This window comes from Dipteris shenzhenensis, chromosome 24 (genome assembly GCF_047967505.1).
Source record: "Dipteris shenzhenensis isolate YYH24624 ecotype China chromosome 24, Dip_SZ_1.0, whole genome shotgun sequence".
NCBI lineage: Eukaryota > Viridiplantae > Streptophyta > Polypodiopsida > Gleicheniales > Dipteridaceae > Dipteris > Dipteris shenzhenensis.
In genome coordinates this window covers 43,868,740-43,883,398 of record NC_141619.1, presented here as the reverse complement: position 1 = coordinate 43,883,398, position 14,659 = coordinate 43,868,740, and the positions used below count along the sequence as shown (strand labels likewise).

Here is a 14,659-nt window from a genome sequence, read left to right as displayed (position 1 = left end):
TTTGCTGCCATTACGCTCTTACAGGCATGTTTCTTTGAAAGAGCAAATAGAGAGGTACTCTTATGGATTGCCTAGTGAGCTACGTGATTATTGCATCAAAACCAAGGTGGGTTCTATGACTCAATTAATTGAGAATGCAAGGACAGCATATGCATGGATGCAGGAGAAGACTTTGGGCTTTATGGACAGCAAGAAAGAAGACAACAAATGGGCTGCCAAACACCAGGATAAGGACATCAAATCTGAAAATAAAAATTATAGCAAACAACCGTTTCAAAAGGGAGGAAAAGCCCAATTCAAAGCTGGTCAAAGGCGTGGACAGCCTAATAAACAGCCCCGTACCAAGTTATCTGATGAAGAGAAAAAGTCACTCATGGAGCAAAACAAATGTTTTAAATGCAAAGGAGAGGGACACCGCTCTTATGATTGCCCATTCAAGAAAAGAGACAGGTCAGATGATGATAAGAATGGTGATAAACATGCTGATTGGAAGGGCAAAAGGCCTAAACCTTCCGCAGGACTTCTTCCAGATGTGATTGGGAGTTTGCCACATGCATATGATGAAGAGGAAATGAAAAAGACTGAGATGTGCAAAGCATGGGGAAAAATCAGAAATCAGAATTGTTTGTTTTTCTTTGATTATTGGGCAAAGGCAAATTTCATAACCCCTGATATGGCAGGAAGGCTTGGCATCAAGCCTGAGGAAATGGGGCCATCTGGCATGTGTGATATGGCCAACCCTGAACTCAACACACCTGTCACTCCTATCATTGGCAAGTTGAGGATGCATATCCAGGGATATCAAGATGCAGAGGACTTCTACATTATGCCTTTGCCAGAGTGTGATGCTTTGCTTGGGATGCCTTGGACGTACAGGGTGGGGGCTGATGTGCAGATGAGAAACAAGAAGATTTCTTTAACTCATAGAGGCAAAAATCATGTACTTGATGTAAAGTTGAAAGGGGAGTCCATCCCTGTAGTTTCAGCTTCTTGTATTTCCAATGTAATAAAGCGTCATATTTCAGCATACTTGATTTTTGTCAAAGAGGACAGCCAACCAGTTCAGGAAGGCTCTACTCTTTCTTTTTAGATAGAGAAAGGGCTGCTTTTATTTCAGATTTTCAGGATTGTTTCTCAGATGCACTTCCTCAAGAATTACCTCCCAAGACGCCCGAGGATCATCAAATTGATATAATTCCAGGAAGCTCACCGACTAATATACCTCCCTATCGTGTCAGTAAGGCACAACAGGAAGAGATAATGTCACAAGTGAAGGAACTCTTGGAAAAGGAATTAATACAGCCTTCCTTACTGTTCCCCTGTGTTGCTTGTGCAAAAGAAGGATGGCAGTTGGAGAATGTGTATTGATTATAGGGCTTTGAATAAAGTCACAATTAAGAACCGTTTTCCAATTCCACGCATTGATGATATATTGGATCGGTTGGAAGGTTCCTCAATGTTCAGTCGTATTGACCTTAAAAGTGGATACCATCAGATAAGGATACCGCCTGAAGATGTCTACAAGATTGCCTTCCACACTTCATTTGGCTTATATGAGTTCCTTGTGATGCCTTTTGGTTTGACTAATGCACCTGCCACTTTCAATAGAATGATGGACAGAATTTTTAGAGCACACAGAAAGTTTGTGGGCACTTTCTTCGATGACATCATTGTGTTCTCTAAAAATGAGCAGGAGCACAGGAAACACCTCACTATTGTGTTTCAAGAGTTGAAAAGACACAAGCTATTAATAAATACCAAGAAAAGTGAGTTCTTTATGCATGAGATTCATTTTCTCGGTCATATAGTGTCAAAGGATGGAGTCAAGATGGATCCTGCAAAAGTTGAGGCCATAAGGAGTTGGCCAATTTTGAAAAATCTGCATGAAGTCAGAAGCTTTCTTGGGTTGTGTTCATACTATCGGAGGTTTATAAAGTACTTTGCAGAAATTGCTTCTCCCTTGCATGCTTTACAAAAGAAAGCTGTACCTGCATGAAGTCAGAAGCTTTCTTGGGTTGTGTTCATACTATCGGAGGTTTATAAAGTACTTTGCAGAAATTGCTTCTCCCTTGCATGCTTTACAAAAGAAAGCTGTACCGTTTGGGTGGGGACCAAAGGAAAATGCAGCTTTTGAAGAGCTGAAGCAAAAGTTGTGTTCTGAACCCGTTATTATCTTGCCAGATCTTGCAAAACCCTTTGCTGTAACTTGTGATGCATGTGGAAACAGCATAGGAGGCACTTTGATGCAGGATGGCAGAGTGGTTGCATATGAGAGTAGAGTTCTCAAAGATGCTGAATTGTACTTGCAGACATATGAGAAGGAAATGTTAGCAGTGATACATGCTTTGACCACATGGAAACATTACCTTCTTGGAGCTGATTTTTATGTGCAGACAGATCATCAGTCACTTAGATATTTTCTCACACAGAGAAAATTATCTGAAAAGCACATGAGATGGGCTAACTTCCTCTCAATGTTTCATTTTCAAATTGTACATGTGCCGGGTAACAAAAATGTCGTGGCTGATGCACTTTCCAGGAAATCACAGCCTGAAGCAGTCTCCAAGAAACCCAGTGTTTCAGCAGTGAGCATTGCTTACAACAATGTGTTAGATGTGATGAAAGATCAGTACGTTAATGATGCTGATTTTTCAACTATTTATGATCAGCTTTCTGATGGTCAAAGGCATGATCACTATATGTTGAAAGAGGGTTTCATTTTGATGCATGGACGACTCTGTGTCACTGATCAAATGCGACAGAAAGTCATAATGGAAATTCATGCTCCTCCATATGCAGGACATAGGGGAATTACAGCAGCAATTACAACAGTGGAGCAATACTTTTATTGGCCATCTTTGAGAAAAGATGTGGAAGAATATGTGAGAACATGCATGGTTTGTCAGAATTTCATGCTCGCTCCTGTGTTTTGGGGGAGCAATCTGTGGTTTCCTGTTTCAAGAGAGGGGTATGTCACGGGGGCGTGAAATTCTAAGTACTTTAATGTACTACAAGACCGTGACAACTTTGGTTTTAAAAGTCCAAGCGTGGGCTTAAAAATGTGTAATTAAACGCGGCATGGTGCCTAGCACATAAGCGTAATTAATCCCTAGGCCCAAAGGCATTCCAAGGAATTAAAAGAGTGGTTGTTGGGAAATGATGATGTGGCATTTTTAATGGGCCCCCTAGAGGGCCATATACCTTCAGTGGCCCCCCTAGAGTTCCAGGTGGCTCTAGTGCCTTCTACATGCTCCTTTGCCATTCCTGGATCTTCCTGGGCCTTCTAAACTTCACATGTGTGGTTTTCTCTCTCATCTTCTCCCTTTGTTGAGATTTTGGACTGGTTTTTCAGCCTCCTTCAGCTGAATTCCGCTTTTCTTCATAACTCCTCACCCGTTTGGATTCCTCGACTTCCGTTTGGCCCGATGGCTTCCCCTCTGCCTCCCCTTCATAATGATATGCTTTTCCCTCCGTGCGTTTGGTAGAACGGGCAGAGCTGAGCACTTCTTTTGCTGGTCGAATTTGCAAAAGTGGCTTTTTCTGGACCTTTTTGCTTCTACCGCCTCCTGGGCCTCTCCTCTTGCAAAGCTACAGATTTCTGTTGAATTTCGAGTGGTCCCACGCGCTGGTTGACTGGTTTTTCTCAATTTTGGAGGACTTTCCGGCGATGAAACTTCTCCAAAACCTTCTCAATGCATTCCTCTCTGAAGCACGCTTCTTTTGAGCCCAAGAACTCCCACTTCTTCACGACAAAAGTGCTTCTTTTCACATTTTTCAGTGGAATTCTTGCTGGTCGGCTCTTGTAAATGCTCTTTCTTCATGCCTTTGCACTCCTCTTTGGCCGAGAATGCAATTGGGCATTGGCTACTATGTCCTCTTGGCGATTGAGGACTTGGTTCGAGTTTTCAGGGCTTGGTGAGTTGTGATTTTGCTACTGCAATTTCTTTTTGCCATAAGCTATTGGTTGGCCTCGTGTGCCGCCTCTTTCTTGGCTCACAGGTGCCCAGACAGTGCTACATGAGTCATTCTTTGGTTCGGTACTTTGCTGATTTTATTTTGTAGCTTTGAAAAGCTTTGTGAATGCCATCTGGAAACCACTCAAAGAGAGTGCAGCTGGGGTGCAGTGTGTGATTGCATCTGGACAGCCAATGGAATTGCACTCGGAAAAGAGAATGCCTTCGGGTTGAGCCTACGGGTTAAGTGCACTTATGTGATGGCGTTCTATGCTTGAAAGCCTTGCGAAGGCTTAGTGAATTGGGGCTGCGTGCTCAGTTGCAGGGAAGGTCTCCCAGATGCAACTTGTAATCATTTCACTGGAGAGGCTGACTACAGAGCCAATCTTAATCGTTCCAGATTTGTATCAACCATTTGATGTGGATGGTGATGCTTGTGGGGAATGTGTTGGGGCTGCATTGCATCAGAATGGTCATGTAGTGGCCTATGAGAGCAAGAGACTTCGCGATGCAGAGAGATATCTAGGAATCTATGAGAGAGTTATTGGCTGTAATCCATGCCATACATGCATGGAAACACTATCTTTTGGGTGCAGATTTTACATTAAAACAGATCACCAAAGTCTGAGATATTTTTTAACTCAGACAAAACTTCCTGAGAAGCATATGAAATGGGCAAATATGCTGTCAATGTATCATTTTCAGATTGTCCATACCCCAGGAATTCAGTACAGAGTGGCAGATGCCGTGTCCCGAAGACCCCAGGTCAATAATGTGACTATTGCTTATCATCAAGACCTGGAAGGCATGAGGGAGCAATATGCTAATGATGCAGATTTTGGCAAGATTTTACAACAAATGCAAGAGGGGCAGTCCACCAACCACTATTCCCTAAAAGATGGATATCTAATGAAAGATGACTGCCTATGCATCACCCAGGAGATGAGAAAAAAGATTTTGGAGGAATGCCATGCACCTCCCTATGCTGGACATAGAGGAATTACAGCAACAACTCTAGCACTAGAGAGGTATTTCTTTTGGCCAGGGATGCGGAAAGATATACATCAGTTTGTTACTGAATGCCTTATGTGTCAGAAAGTGAAGTATGATAGACGGAAGGCACCTGGCCTACTTATGCCTCTTCCCGTGCCTCAGGCACCGTGGGAAAGTATTACAATGGACTTTATTTTTTATTTGCCAAGATCAAAGTCAGGGAATGATGGGATTTGGACTATCATTGATAGATTCAGCAAGCAAGCTCATTTCATTCCGGTTCGCAAAAGCATAAAGGCAGATCATATGGCTAAACTTTTCATAGCACAAATCTTTAAGCACCATGGTATGCCTAAGTCCATTGTCAATGATCGAGATCCCAGAATGACCAGTCTATTCTGGAGAGCTTTATTTGATAACATGGGGACGAATCTGAATTTTTCATCTTCTTTCCATCCCCAAACAGATGGTCAAAGTGAAGTAGCAAATTCTACAGCATTGGATATGCTGAAATGATACGTGGGTGACCAAGGTTCAGACTGGGAAAAGTACCTACCATTGGTAGAGTTTGCTTACAATAATACAGTACACAACTCTACAGGGAAAACCCCCTTTGAGGTCATTTATGGGAAGGTGATTCTGCCACCTATCGTGAGGACCAAGGATGAAATATTTGCAGCTGATCAGTTTGTGAGAGACCTCTAGACAGCTTACAGCCAAGTCCGGACAGCAATTGAAAGGTCTCAAGAGAAACATAAAAGAGCTGCAGATAAGCATAGGAGACAGTTAGATCTCAAGGAAGGGGATTGGGTACTTTTAAAGTTCGAGAAAGCTAGGCTCCATAAGTTTAAAGGCAAACAGAAAGTGTATGCAAAGTTATCTCCCAGGTACTATGGCCCTTTCAGGGTTACAGAAAGAATAAATGAGGTTGCATAGAGGTTGGCATTGCCAGAGCATTGGAGGATTCACAATGCATTTCATGTGGTCTTCTAAAGAAATTCCACGGGCCAGAGCCTGCAGAGCCAATATCAGAAGATCCACCAGAAGTGGATGAGCTGGAGGAGGTCCTTCAGCCAGAGCAGATTGTGTATCATACTGTACGCAAAGGCCCTCAGAGCAAAGAATTTTACAGATACCTTGTGAAATTCAGAAATTATACGGCATTAGATGCCAAGTGGATGGATGAAGACATGTTGTCCGATCATCCACAGCTTTTGGATGTTTACAAGAAAGCTTTTCAGTTGAGGTCAACTGAATAGAAGCCGAGGGGATGTCACCATCATGTAAATATCCTAAGTCAAAGTACAGTTGACCATTTATTTGATCATAATTAAGGAGTTTTCATATGTATTAATTATGATCAAAGAGTTCTTTTAATCGTCAGGGAATTGACTATGGCCAAAGATACTTGACTCTGGTCAAGTAAGCCTGACTTCGGTCAGGAAGACTTGGTTGATTACCAAGAGGGTTAACTACGGTTAACCAGAGAACTACAGAGCTGACTACGGTTAGAGAGTGTTGACTTCGGTCAACGAGACTTGACATGCAACAAGAGGGTTAACTACCGTTAACCAAGATGTGCCAACTTCGGTTGGAGAGTTGTGCCAACTTCGGTTGGAGAGACTTGACTATAATCAAGGCGCCTCGACCCTTGGTCAAAGCTCCTTAATTATGATCAAGAGCGTTGACTTTGGTCAACCACAAAATAAATATATTTTTTTATATTTGTTATGTGTGCACATGTGTTCAGTGGGGACGCCCACCGTGACTAGAATTAGTCCACAGTGTGTTATTTGCAAACAAAGCGCTAACAATTAATGGGTGCCATGGTGGTGCGCTTTAATTAATTGTTGCAGGTACTAGGAAGAGTTATTTTTCCTAAGCGCAATGGAGCCTAACAAGAGCCTAGGAGGCGGTTCGCGTGACCAAGTGCTTTGAAGACTCCATAGTTGCCCTTAGTGGCATGTATTTAGGAAAGTAAAGTAGAATTTGACAAGTGGCTTGTTGCCAAGAAAGGGAGCCTAAGAGCTCATGTAATGATTCATTTTCACGTTTTGGGATATGTATGAACAGCTCTACGCTGTGTGTTATTTGCAAACAAAGCGCTAACAATGAATGGGTGCCATGGTGGTGCGCTTTAATTAATTGGTGCAGGTACTGGAAGAGTTATTTTTCCTAAGCGCAATGGAGCCTAACAAGAGCCTAGGAGGCGGTTTGCGTGACCAAGTGCTTTGAAGACTCCAGAGTTGCCCTTAGTGGCATGTATTTAGGAAAGTAAAGTAGAATTTGACAAGTGGCTTGTTGCCAAGAAAGTGATATACCTAAATGAATCCAGGAACATTCCCAAACTCATCCTCTAAAAACACAACATAGTGCAGTTTCAATCTCATGATAGTCACTCACAAGGTTGAAAACCATAAACTCCATCATGCATAGCAGGGACTAGCTACTATGACATCCCCACTGACGTCATCAGCGCCCAAGAAAGGGAGCCTAAGAGCTCATGTAATGATTCATTTTCACGTTTTGGGATATGTATGAACAGCTCTACGCTGAACTCTTGTACTAAGTTCTTTTCTCTCTGATGAATAAAAACCTTCGGGGAGGTCCAGCCCGACTGTTGTCCTGGGCCCCAGTGTATCTGTAGAGAGAGGGAGAGAGAGGGAGAGCATTTGAGAGTGTTTCCTTGCTGTAATTTATGAGCTGTCGTAAGATTACACAAGCAGGAAGGTTGAGAACCAGCGACACGCTTACATCAGCCTTCTTCTTTTTTCAATCTTTCATAAAATATCATGACTCATCGCAATAGAAGAATGTCCTCTCTTTATTTCTATTTTTCTTGTTGTCTTCATCTGAAGAGTCCGCTCCGTAGTCAGATTTGGACTTGCCTTTGCCAAGCTTAGCTTTGCCCTTAAAATTGCTCATGTCCTGAGGAGCTATCAAGGCCTTGTCATCCTTATATGTACCGTTGTACTTCTTTTCCCAAGCTTCTTGCTGCAGCAGCAATGGAGCCAACTCCTCGTAAGTCACCGGCGCCACCCTATGCCTTATAGTCATCGTAGTCACAAAACTACTATAGCTCCAAGGGAAGCCTTTCCAGCAACAGCCTTGCCATCCTAGTCAAGCTCGCCCTTCAACCAACTGCCGCCAACTAATCCCGCACCACCCTCAGCTTGGTGATGTGTTCCTTTACCAATTCCCCTTCATCCACTCCTCATGCCATACAGCTTTGTCTCGAGGTCCAAGATTCTTGTCTCATTGTCAAGCTCATACATATCCCTCAATGTTGTCCAAGCCTCGAAATAAGTGTTCGCCATCTGAATATGAGACAGCACCATATCCGCCGTCGTACCCACAATGATAGCCAAGGCTTCCGCATCCCAGATCTGTCATGCTTTCACTAATATAGGGTCTGCTAGCGTTAGCACCGCTATCGAGGCTGATGTGGCTGGAGTAGTCATGGTGGCCTGAGGTAGCAGCTCTGTCCCCGTCTCACAATCTCCCACGACTCCCTTAACAAAGTGGCTCCGAACCTTCATTTTCCAGAATGGGTAGTTGGGCCCGTCGAGCTTGCATGTCTCAACAAAATTTGGGATCTACTTGCTATGATAATGAACTGAAAGAGGTAAAGAATTTAGAGCGTCATACACCTGACTAAACCTGAGCCTCCCGCCTGGGTACAATCCTTCAAACACCAAAGCTAATTCCTCAGAGCAATGAATCAAGGTCGTCCTTCAGCAAGGTCCTTGCCTTCAAGCTCCACTTCCTGAGAACTTCCATCAGGGCTCCGATACCATGTTAGAAAATGAAATCCCTACAAAGGGTATCCCACAGCGGAAGACTGATAGATGGGCCAAGCAGTTACACGTGGAAGTGTTTCACTATGGAATCAAGCTTCATCAACATGTGTGTACTTCACAACCATCCATGTGAGTGGAAGCAAGCGAATAGACTGTGCTCAAAGACAAATATAGAAACAACATTTATATATTTCCGTCCGTCCACAAACTGGACAACATACAGTACCAAAAGATTCTCCTCCTATATGTCTAGCACCTCTAGATCTCTGAGCCCGCGTGCCCCACTAAGCATCTATAGACTCTCTGTCCAAAGGATCCCTTCCACCTTGCTGTCCGGAAAGCCAGCCTAGGTGGGCACCTCTTGCTGAGCTAAGTCTGCAGGTATCAAGCCCAGTTCACCTCCTGGATAAGGCTCAACTGCTGCTGCTAGTGCTGCTCTTCCTGCTCTTCAGAGGCTGCTACAAGTGATGTAGAATGGTCCCCCTTTTATAGGAGATGGGTTGCCCCCCCCTACTGCCCGACTTGCTACTCCCCCTGCAGCCAACTCAGACAGGCTCCACTGACCCCTTCCTGTGCTGCATATAAAGCCCCCCTTCCTCCAGCCTTTGGCTGGCCCTGCCTGGCCACATGGCAGTCTGCCACTGGCCCAGGCAGGGCTGCCCATATTCCAGCCAGTTTTACCAACCCGAAACCTGCCCATAGGGTCTCCATAGCTTGCTGCACCTGCTCCATTTCTGTTCAGCCCTGTTCCATGTCCTGGAAAGCTTCCAACCAGTCCATACTTTGGTTTCCCTGCACATTCTTGTCCTCTCCATCCATGGACAGCAATGTGGCACTCCTGCACCACTTCTGCCCACCCTGGTGGACCTGGTATCTCCTTTCTCTCTCTACTGCCCACATGGCAACCTATGTGATGCCCATGTGGCAGCCCCATGCCTAATCCTATTTTATGGTCCAACCCCCGATGTACTCCTCATTTGGGGGCTCACAGGTGGGGAGGTGACCTATTCTATTCCAACACTGTCTCCATTGATTGAGTTGACCTCAAACAAAGTACCTTACCTTTGGAGAAAGAATCAACAATAAAACTTTGATGCAATAAATAGAGCAGTACCTCAAGGACCTGTGTTAAGGATACTTGATCCCCAAAAACCACTTTTTCTAGAAACCGATGCAACTGGCATTACGGAAGGAGAAGTCCTATTGCAAGTAGGGAAGGCCAATTGCCTCCGAAAGCAAGAAGCTTTCACCTTCTCAGATATATTGGCCAACTCATGAGTAAAATTTCCAGTCCATCCCATGACTCGGGCCCTGTCTCTCTCTATAACTCAAACGTACATCCTCCCTTCACTGAAAATTCTGCAATTCAGTTTTTAATTCTTCCGCTTAATTGAAGTTCAGAGTACTAGAGTAGTTATGAAATTCTGGACTGCAATCGCTTCTGACCTTTTCACCATGACAATATTTAGAATGAGAGAGAATCCAGGATTAGCTTGGGGCCATTTTTGGCACAAGTTGAAGCGTTTCATTCTAGATAGTAAATGCAGAATCGTAGAGGCTGCCTAACTAGACCGCAAACTCAGAACCAGCTGATTAACGCACACCTAAGACCAAGGGGCCCAGTGAAGGTTGGTTGACCCACCAAGCGAAATAACCTAGAGTACATAATTATGTGAGTCTTATTTCTTAGAATGGCACCGTGATAAAATCTACTAGACAACTCCGTTAAAAAACTTGCGATTCTGACTTTACCGTTGTCTATCTTCTCGCTTTGCCGGGAAGGTGAGCCTTCTATGTATAATAATTTAATTGCATAAAACTTCATAGCAAGCAATGAGCGTATACCCTCTTCTTGCTCCGGTTGGCTCGCTTTGCAGGCAAGATGATCGAGGCGCAGGATCCGTTGTAAAAGTTTTCTTATCAAATATAAAGGGGCTTCGGATATTGTAGTACCATCCATGGAAGGTCTGCTTACATAGGGGACAGAAACGTTGCATCAAGCTCCATTTGTCGATGCAATCAACGCAAAACCTATGCATACACCACCAAAGAACTGCCACATTTGACTCGTCTACGAGCGAAAGGCAAATTGGGCAGGTTGGATGTTGCTCCCACAAGTTTTCCAAAGAAATTTCACGAGGGCGGGGAACCTCAAAGTGCCCACGATCCATGCGAAAGGGGAAGCGCCCAGTACTCGAATGAGAGGCAGGCAAGGTACAAGATGATGTGCAAGGATCGGCGTGAGGAGGAGGAGGAAGAAGAGGCTCAGGAGGGGAAGGCACAGGAGCCCAGACTTGTAGCGAAGGTAACCACACGTGCTTCATGGGTTGCCAAGCACGTACACCATTTCTGCACAATAACACTTGGAATACATGATCAACATTGAAGTGGAGTTTCAATAGTGTTAATACTAGAGCAATATTATAACAGCAACAAAAGTCTTAAAAGTTTCACGAATACAAAGAAGAAGCGTTCTTGTTTTGATATTCCAAAAATGATCCTAGAGTTGAGCATGTAAAAAGAGCCAATGATCTGAGCATGTAAAAAGTGGTTTATTGTGTCAAAATTCAATAGTGCTGAGGCGCACAATAATAGGAAAAATACTTGATCTACATTGAAGTGGATTTTTAATAGTAATAATGTTGTAGCAATATTATAACCATATCAAAGTTTGGAAAAGTTTCATGAATACCAAAAAAGAAGCGGTCCTGCTTTAATGAATACAAAATTCATGATTCCTGCAAAGGTATGATTTAACATTGGAAGTCCTGTCCATGTATCCAAAATGGACTTCTATGCAAGTACTCTAGACTGACCCTGTTTTTGAGGAAGTAGTATTTTTTTGTAGATGATGGATTTCCATGGAGATTGTTGTAGCCACGTGTCGAGTCAGTTGCGTTGAAATCTTTTATGAATTTTTATTCGAGTGTATCTGCCTTACATTTTTTGTCTGTTGTCACTAGGACTTCTACTTTGAAATTCTTGTGGAATGGTTTGTACCTACTGACATCATGTTTTATTTTCAAAGGAGGGTTAGTATGTTGTGCAAGCCGTTTGTGAAGGTCACTAGTTTGTCCAATATATTGTTTTGTTGTAGGAATGCATTGAATACATTATACGTAATGAGAGCCCTCTGTGCCTTCTTCTTTGTCTTCGTCGCCATTTCGTATGCATAATAGGACATTGAAAAACTATGAGTTATTTCATGAGTACGTGAAATTGAAGGTAGCATGTTTCGCAAGATTTGTAGTAAAGAATGTACCTGTAGGTGGCGGTGTTGCGTCAGTCTTTGGTGGAGTCGGGAAGAATTCAAAATATTCGCGGTATGCTTGTTTTGTGAAATTGAAATCAAGAACGATAGTCACACGTTCTATTGTAATCGATAACTCCTTTCCTTTTTTTTCTTGATCACTTTGGAACATGTTATTGAACTCTACTAGTATCATATATCCAGTCTTTTGATCTGTTTTGAGGAGCTCGTCCAAGCTGACATTGTGGCCAAAATGGAGAGCTTCAAGGCAGTAAGTTGAAATCCCTTCTGAATGTTGATCTATTACAGCTTGTGCTTCTGTTCTCAACATCCTTGGAGTAATGAGATCGTCCTTATTTGTTCTTTCGAATCAGGTACTTTGTTAGCCCTGCATCATTCTTGTATTGAGTTTTGGAATAGGAAAGGAATTTTAAATTTGTAAAAGCAAAGATGATGATATTTACCATCGGCCCTCATGTCTTTGTCCCCATGTTCTTTCATTGGTCTATGTCTTGTCGATTGTTGTCCATGAAATTCCTAAGCTCTTGTAGTGTGCTCCATCCGTAAATGTATTCTTGTGGCTCTTTCCTAGCAATATTTGTGAGTCGCATATGAGGTGTATACAAGAAGTAACTTTGCCCCTTTGTTCTTTTTGCTGGTTTGTCGTGATCTTGCTGAGCCAATCGAGCTTTCTTTTTGAATTGATTGAAAATCTGCAGATAAAGAATTCAAGGTAGAGTGAAGAATAATGAGTTATATGTAGTAATGAATGTGAAAGTGAATTGACATGTGGGTGACTGAGACCCCAAATTTTTTATTGATGATATTGTTCAAACATTTCATGTAAGAGTTATACCTCATTTGCGGTTGCCCTTCTCTGTCATATAATCTAAAATCAGGCAAATCCGAGTGAACCTACACAAACTCTCAAATATTAGAGAATGAAATCTTGGAATTTGCAAAATCATCAGAATTCATTTTTTTCTCTGCATAATAGAATTAGACTTACACAATCAAAATTCTGATGGCATGGGAATGAAATCTGATGGTGAAATTCGACTAAGGAATCATAGTTGTCAGCGAGTTGTAACTCGAGAGAGCATTATGCATGTTAGTCCAAGTGCAAAAGACTTTTGTATCACAACAAGAACCTTTCCACTGAGCGTGCATCTTTGAGACTTATGTCTAGTGATTGCATATGCAAGCATTACTGGAAAGGTTGTCTTTGTGATACCATATGGAGTTCAGAACCTTGCATTTGTGGTTAGATCGTCTAAGTGTTATCTTTTCATTACTTAATAAAATATTTGCATACTTGAATATTTAGGAATTCGACATATGCAAGATCTTTGAGATGACGTATGGACGTTTGTAGAATTGAGAAGCTATTAAATAAGCATGTGCACCTTGCAATATTGTTCAACGATTGATTCAATGACATCTTCTGTTTGTATGAGTTATCATATATGGCATTCCAAGAAGTATGACTTCGAGCGATTCGCTTAGGAAATGAGCTCATTTTCATTTCTGAAATGTACATGCTTCAATAAAAGATTATAGGAAAATCCGTCGAAATGATAAACAAGCTGGTAATCCCTGAAGCATACAATGCGTGTGGAGGGATATAGATAGTTACCAAAAGAATCCTTCATGATTACATTCAAAGAGTTCTTGTGCTTGCCTTTTTGAATCTCATATTTCTTCCAAAATTTGTAGAATGTGAGGTTTTCCATGATGTTTGGTCAACCACAATACGTATCTACTAGATGCATTGTTGTGACATAGTACTCTCAAAGATATAGTTGGCACATTGATGGTGGAGATGAATCTATGAAGTATACAGCCTCGCTTCTTTGTATAGTGGGAATTTGCAAGCATGATAGTGCTGCCTCTGTTGGTGATGTTGGCTTTGATAAAATGCATGCAGATATCATTTTCAACTTCAAAGGATATAGATTCTCAAGTCCGAGGAGCTTTGCATCCTTGATGTTCAAGTTCATATGTCTCATCGGCTCTATTTCATAGCATACTTTAAGAGGTAGTATGATAGGCCTATATTTGTTATTTTTTGGATGTTCATGTGTGCTTGGCACAACAATATATGCTAGCATGATATGGAACAACGTTTCGATGCTCAAGGGATGGGCGATAATAGAGCCATCTATGTGTAAGAGGATCCAATGTCGGTCTTGTTTCTAATTGGATACCAAATGGAAATCCATATTTGTATCTACGGGTGTTATTTGAGTCCATTGAATTGCATGCTGCTCAGCATGTATGAATTTGCTTTCTTTCACCAAATCATGAAGCTTCTTTCCCAAGGAATTCTCAAGTAGTGTATCCGAGTCGATCAGGTAGGGTATATGTGCATCAATTTGATTTGATATAATTTCGACAATCCACAACATTATATGAGCATGCATTGATCCATGATTCTAGATCTCGTATCTCACTATGTGATGCTTGACTCTTCCTAGTAGTCCTTTGTTAGATATAACATATTTGGACAAGAACCTTTGTATTCGAACGTGAAATAGTACTATGCACTCAACTGGACAATCTCTCCATGTGGATTTTTTATTGAATTGTCTCGCAATTGCTTCTATTTCATCGATCTCACACCATCTTGTGCTCGATACCTCATCTACTAGGCTATGAGTGTA

General features: G+C 42.3%; 1 protein-coding gene across 5 annotated transcripts in view; it reads right to left on the bottom strand.

Annotated features, from left to right (window-relative positions):
- The window catches only part of LOC147886639 (uncharacterized), a 67,494-nt gene extending 56,384 nt beyond the window's left edge, over nucleotides 1-11,110 (bottom strand). For 3 of the 5 annotated variants that reach the window (XM_087396009.1, XM_087396010.1, XM_087396011.1), the window contains exon 1: nucleotides 10,592-11,110. In XM_087396009.1, the coding sequence (XP_087252135.1) occupies nucleotides 10,592-11,070 (479 nt within the window). In that variant the 5' untranslated portion in view covers nucleotides 11,071-11,110. The remainder of the gene's footprint in view (nucleotides 1-10,591) is intronic. The other 2 variants (XM_087396013.1, XM_087396012.1) reach the window with 2 other exon arrangements.
- Nucleotides 11,111-14,659: the final 3,549 nt, after the last annotated feature.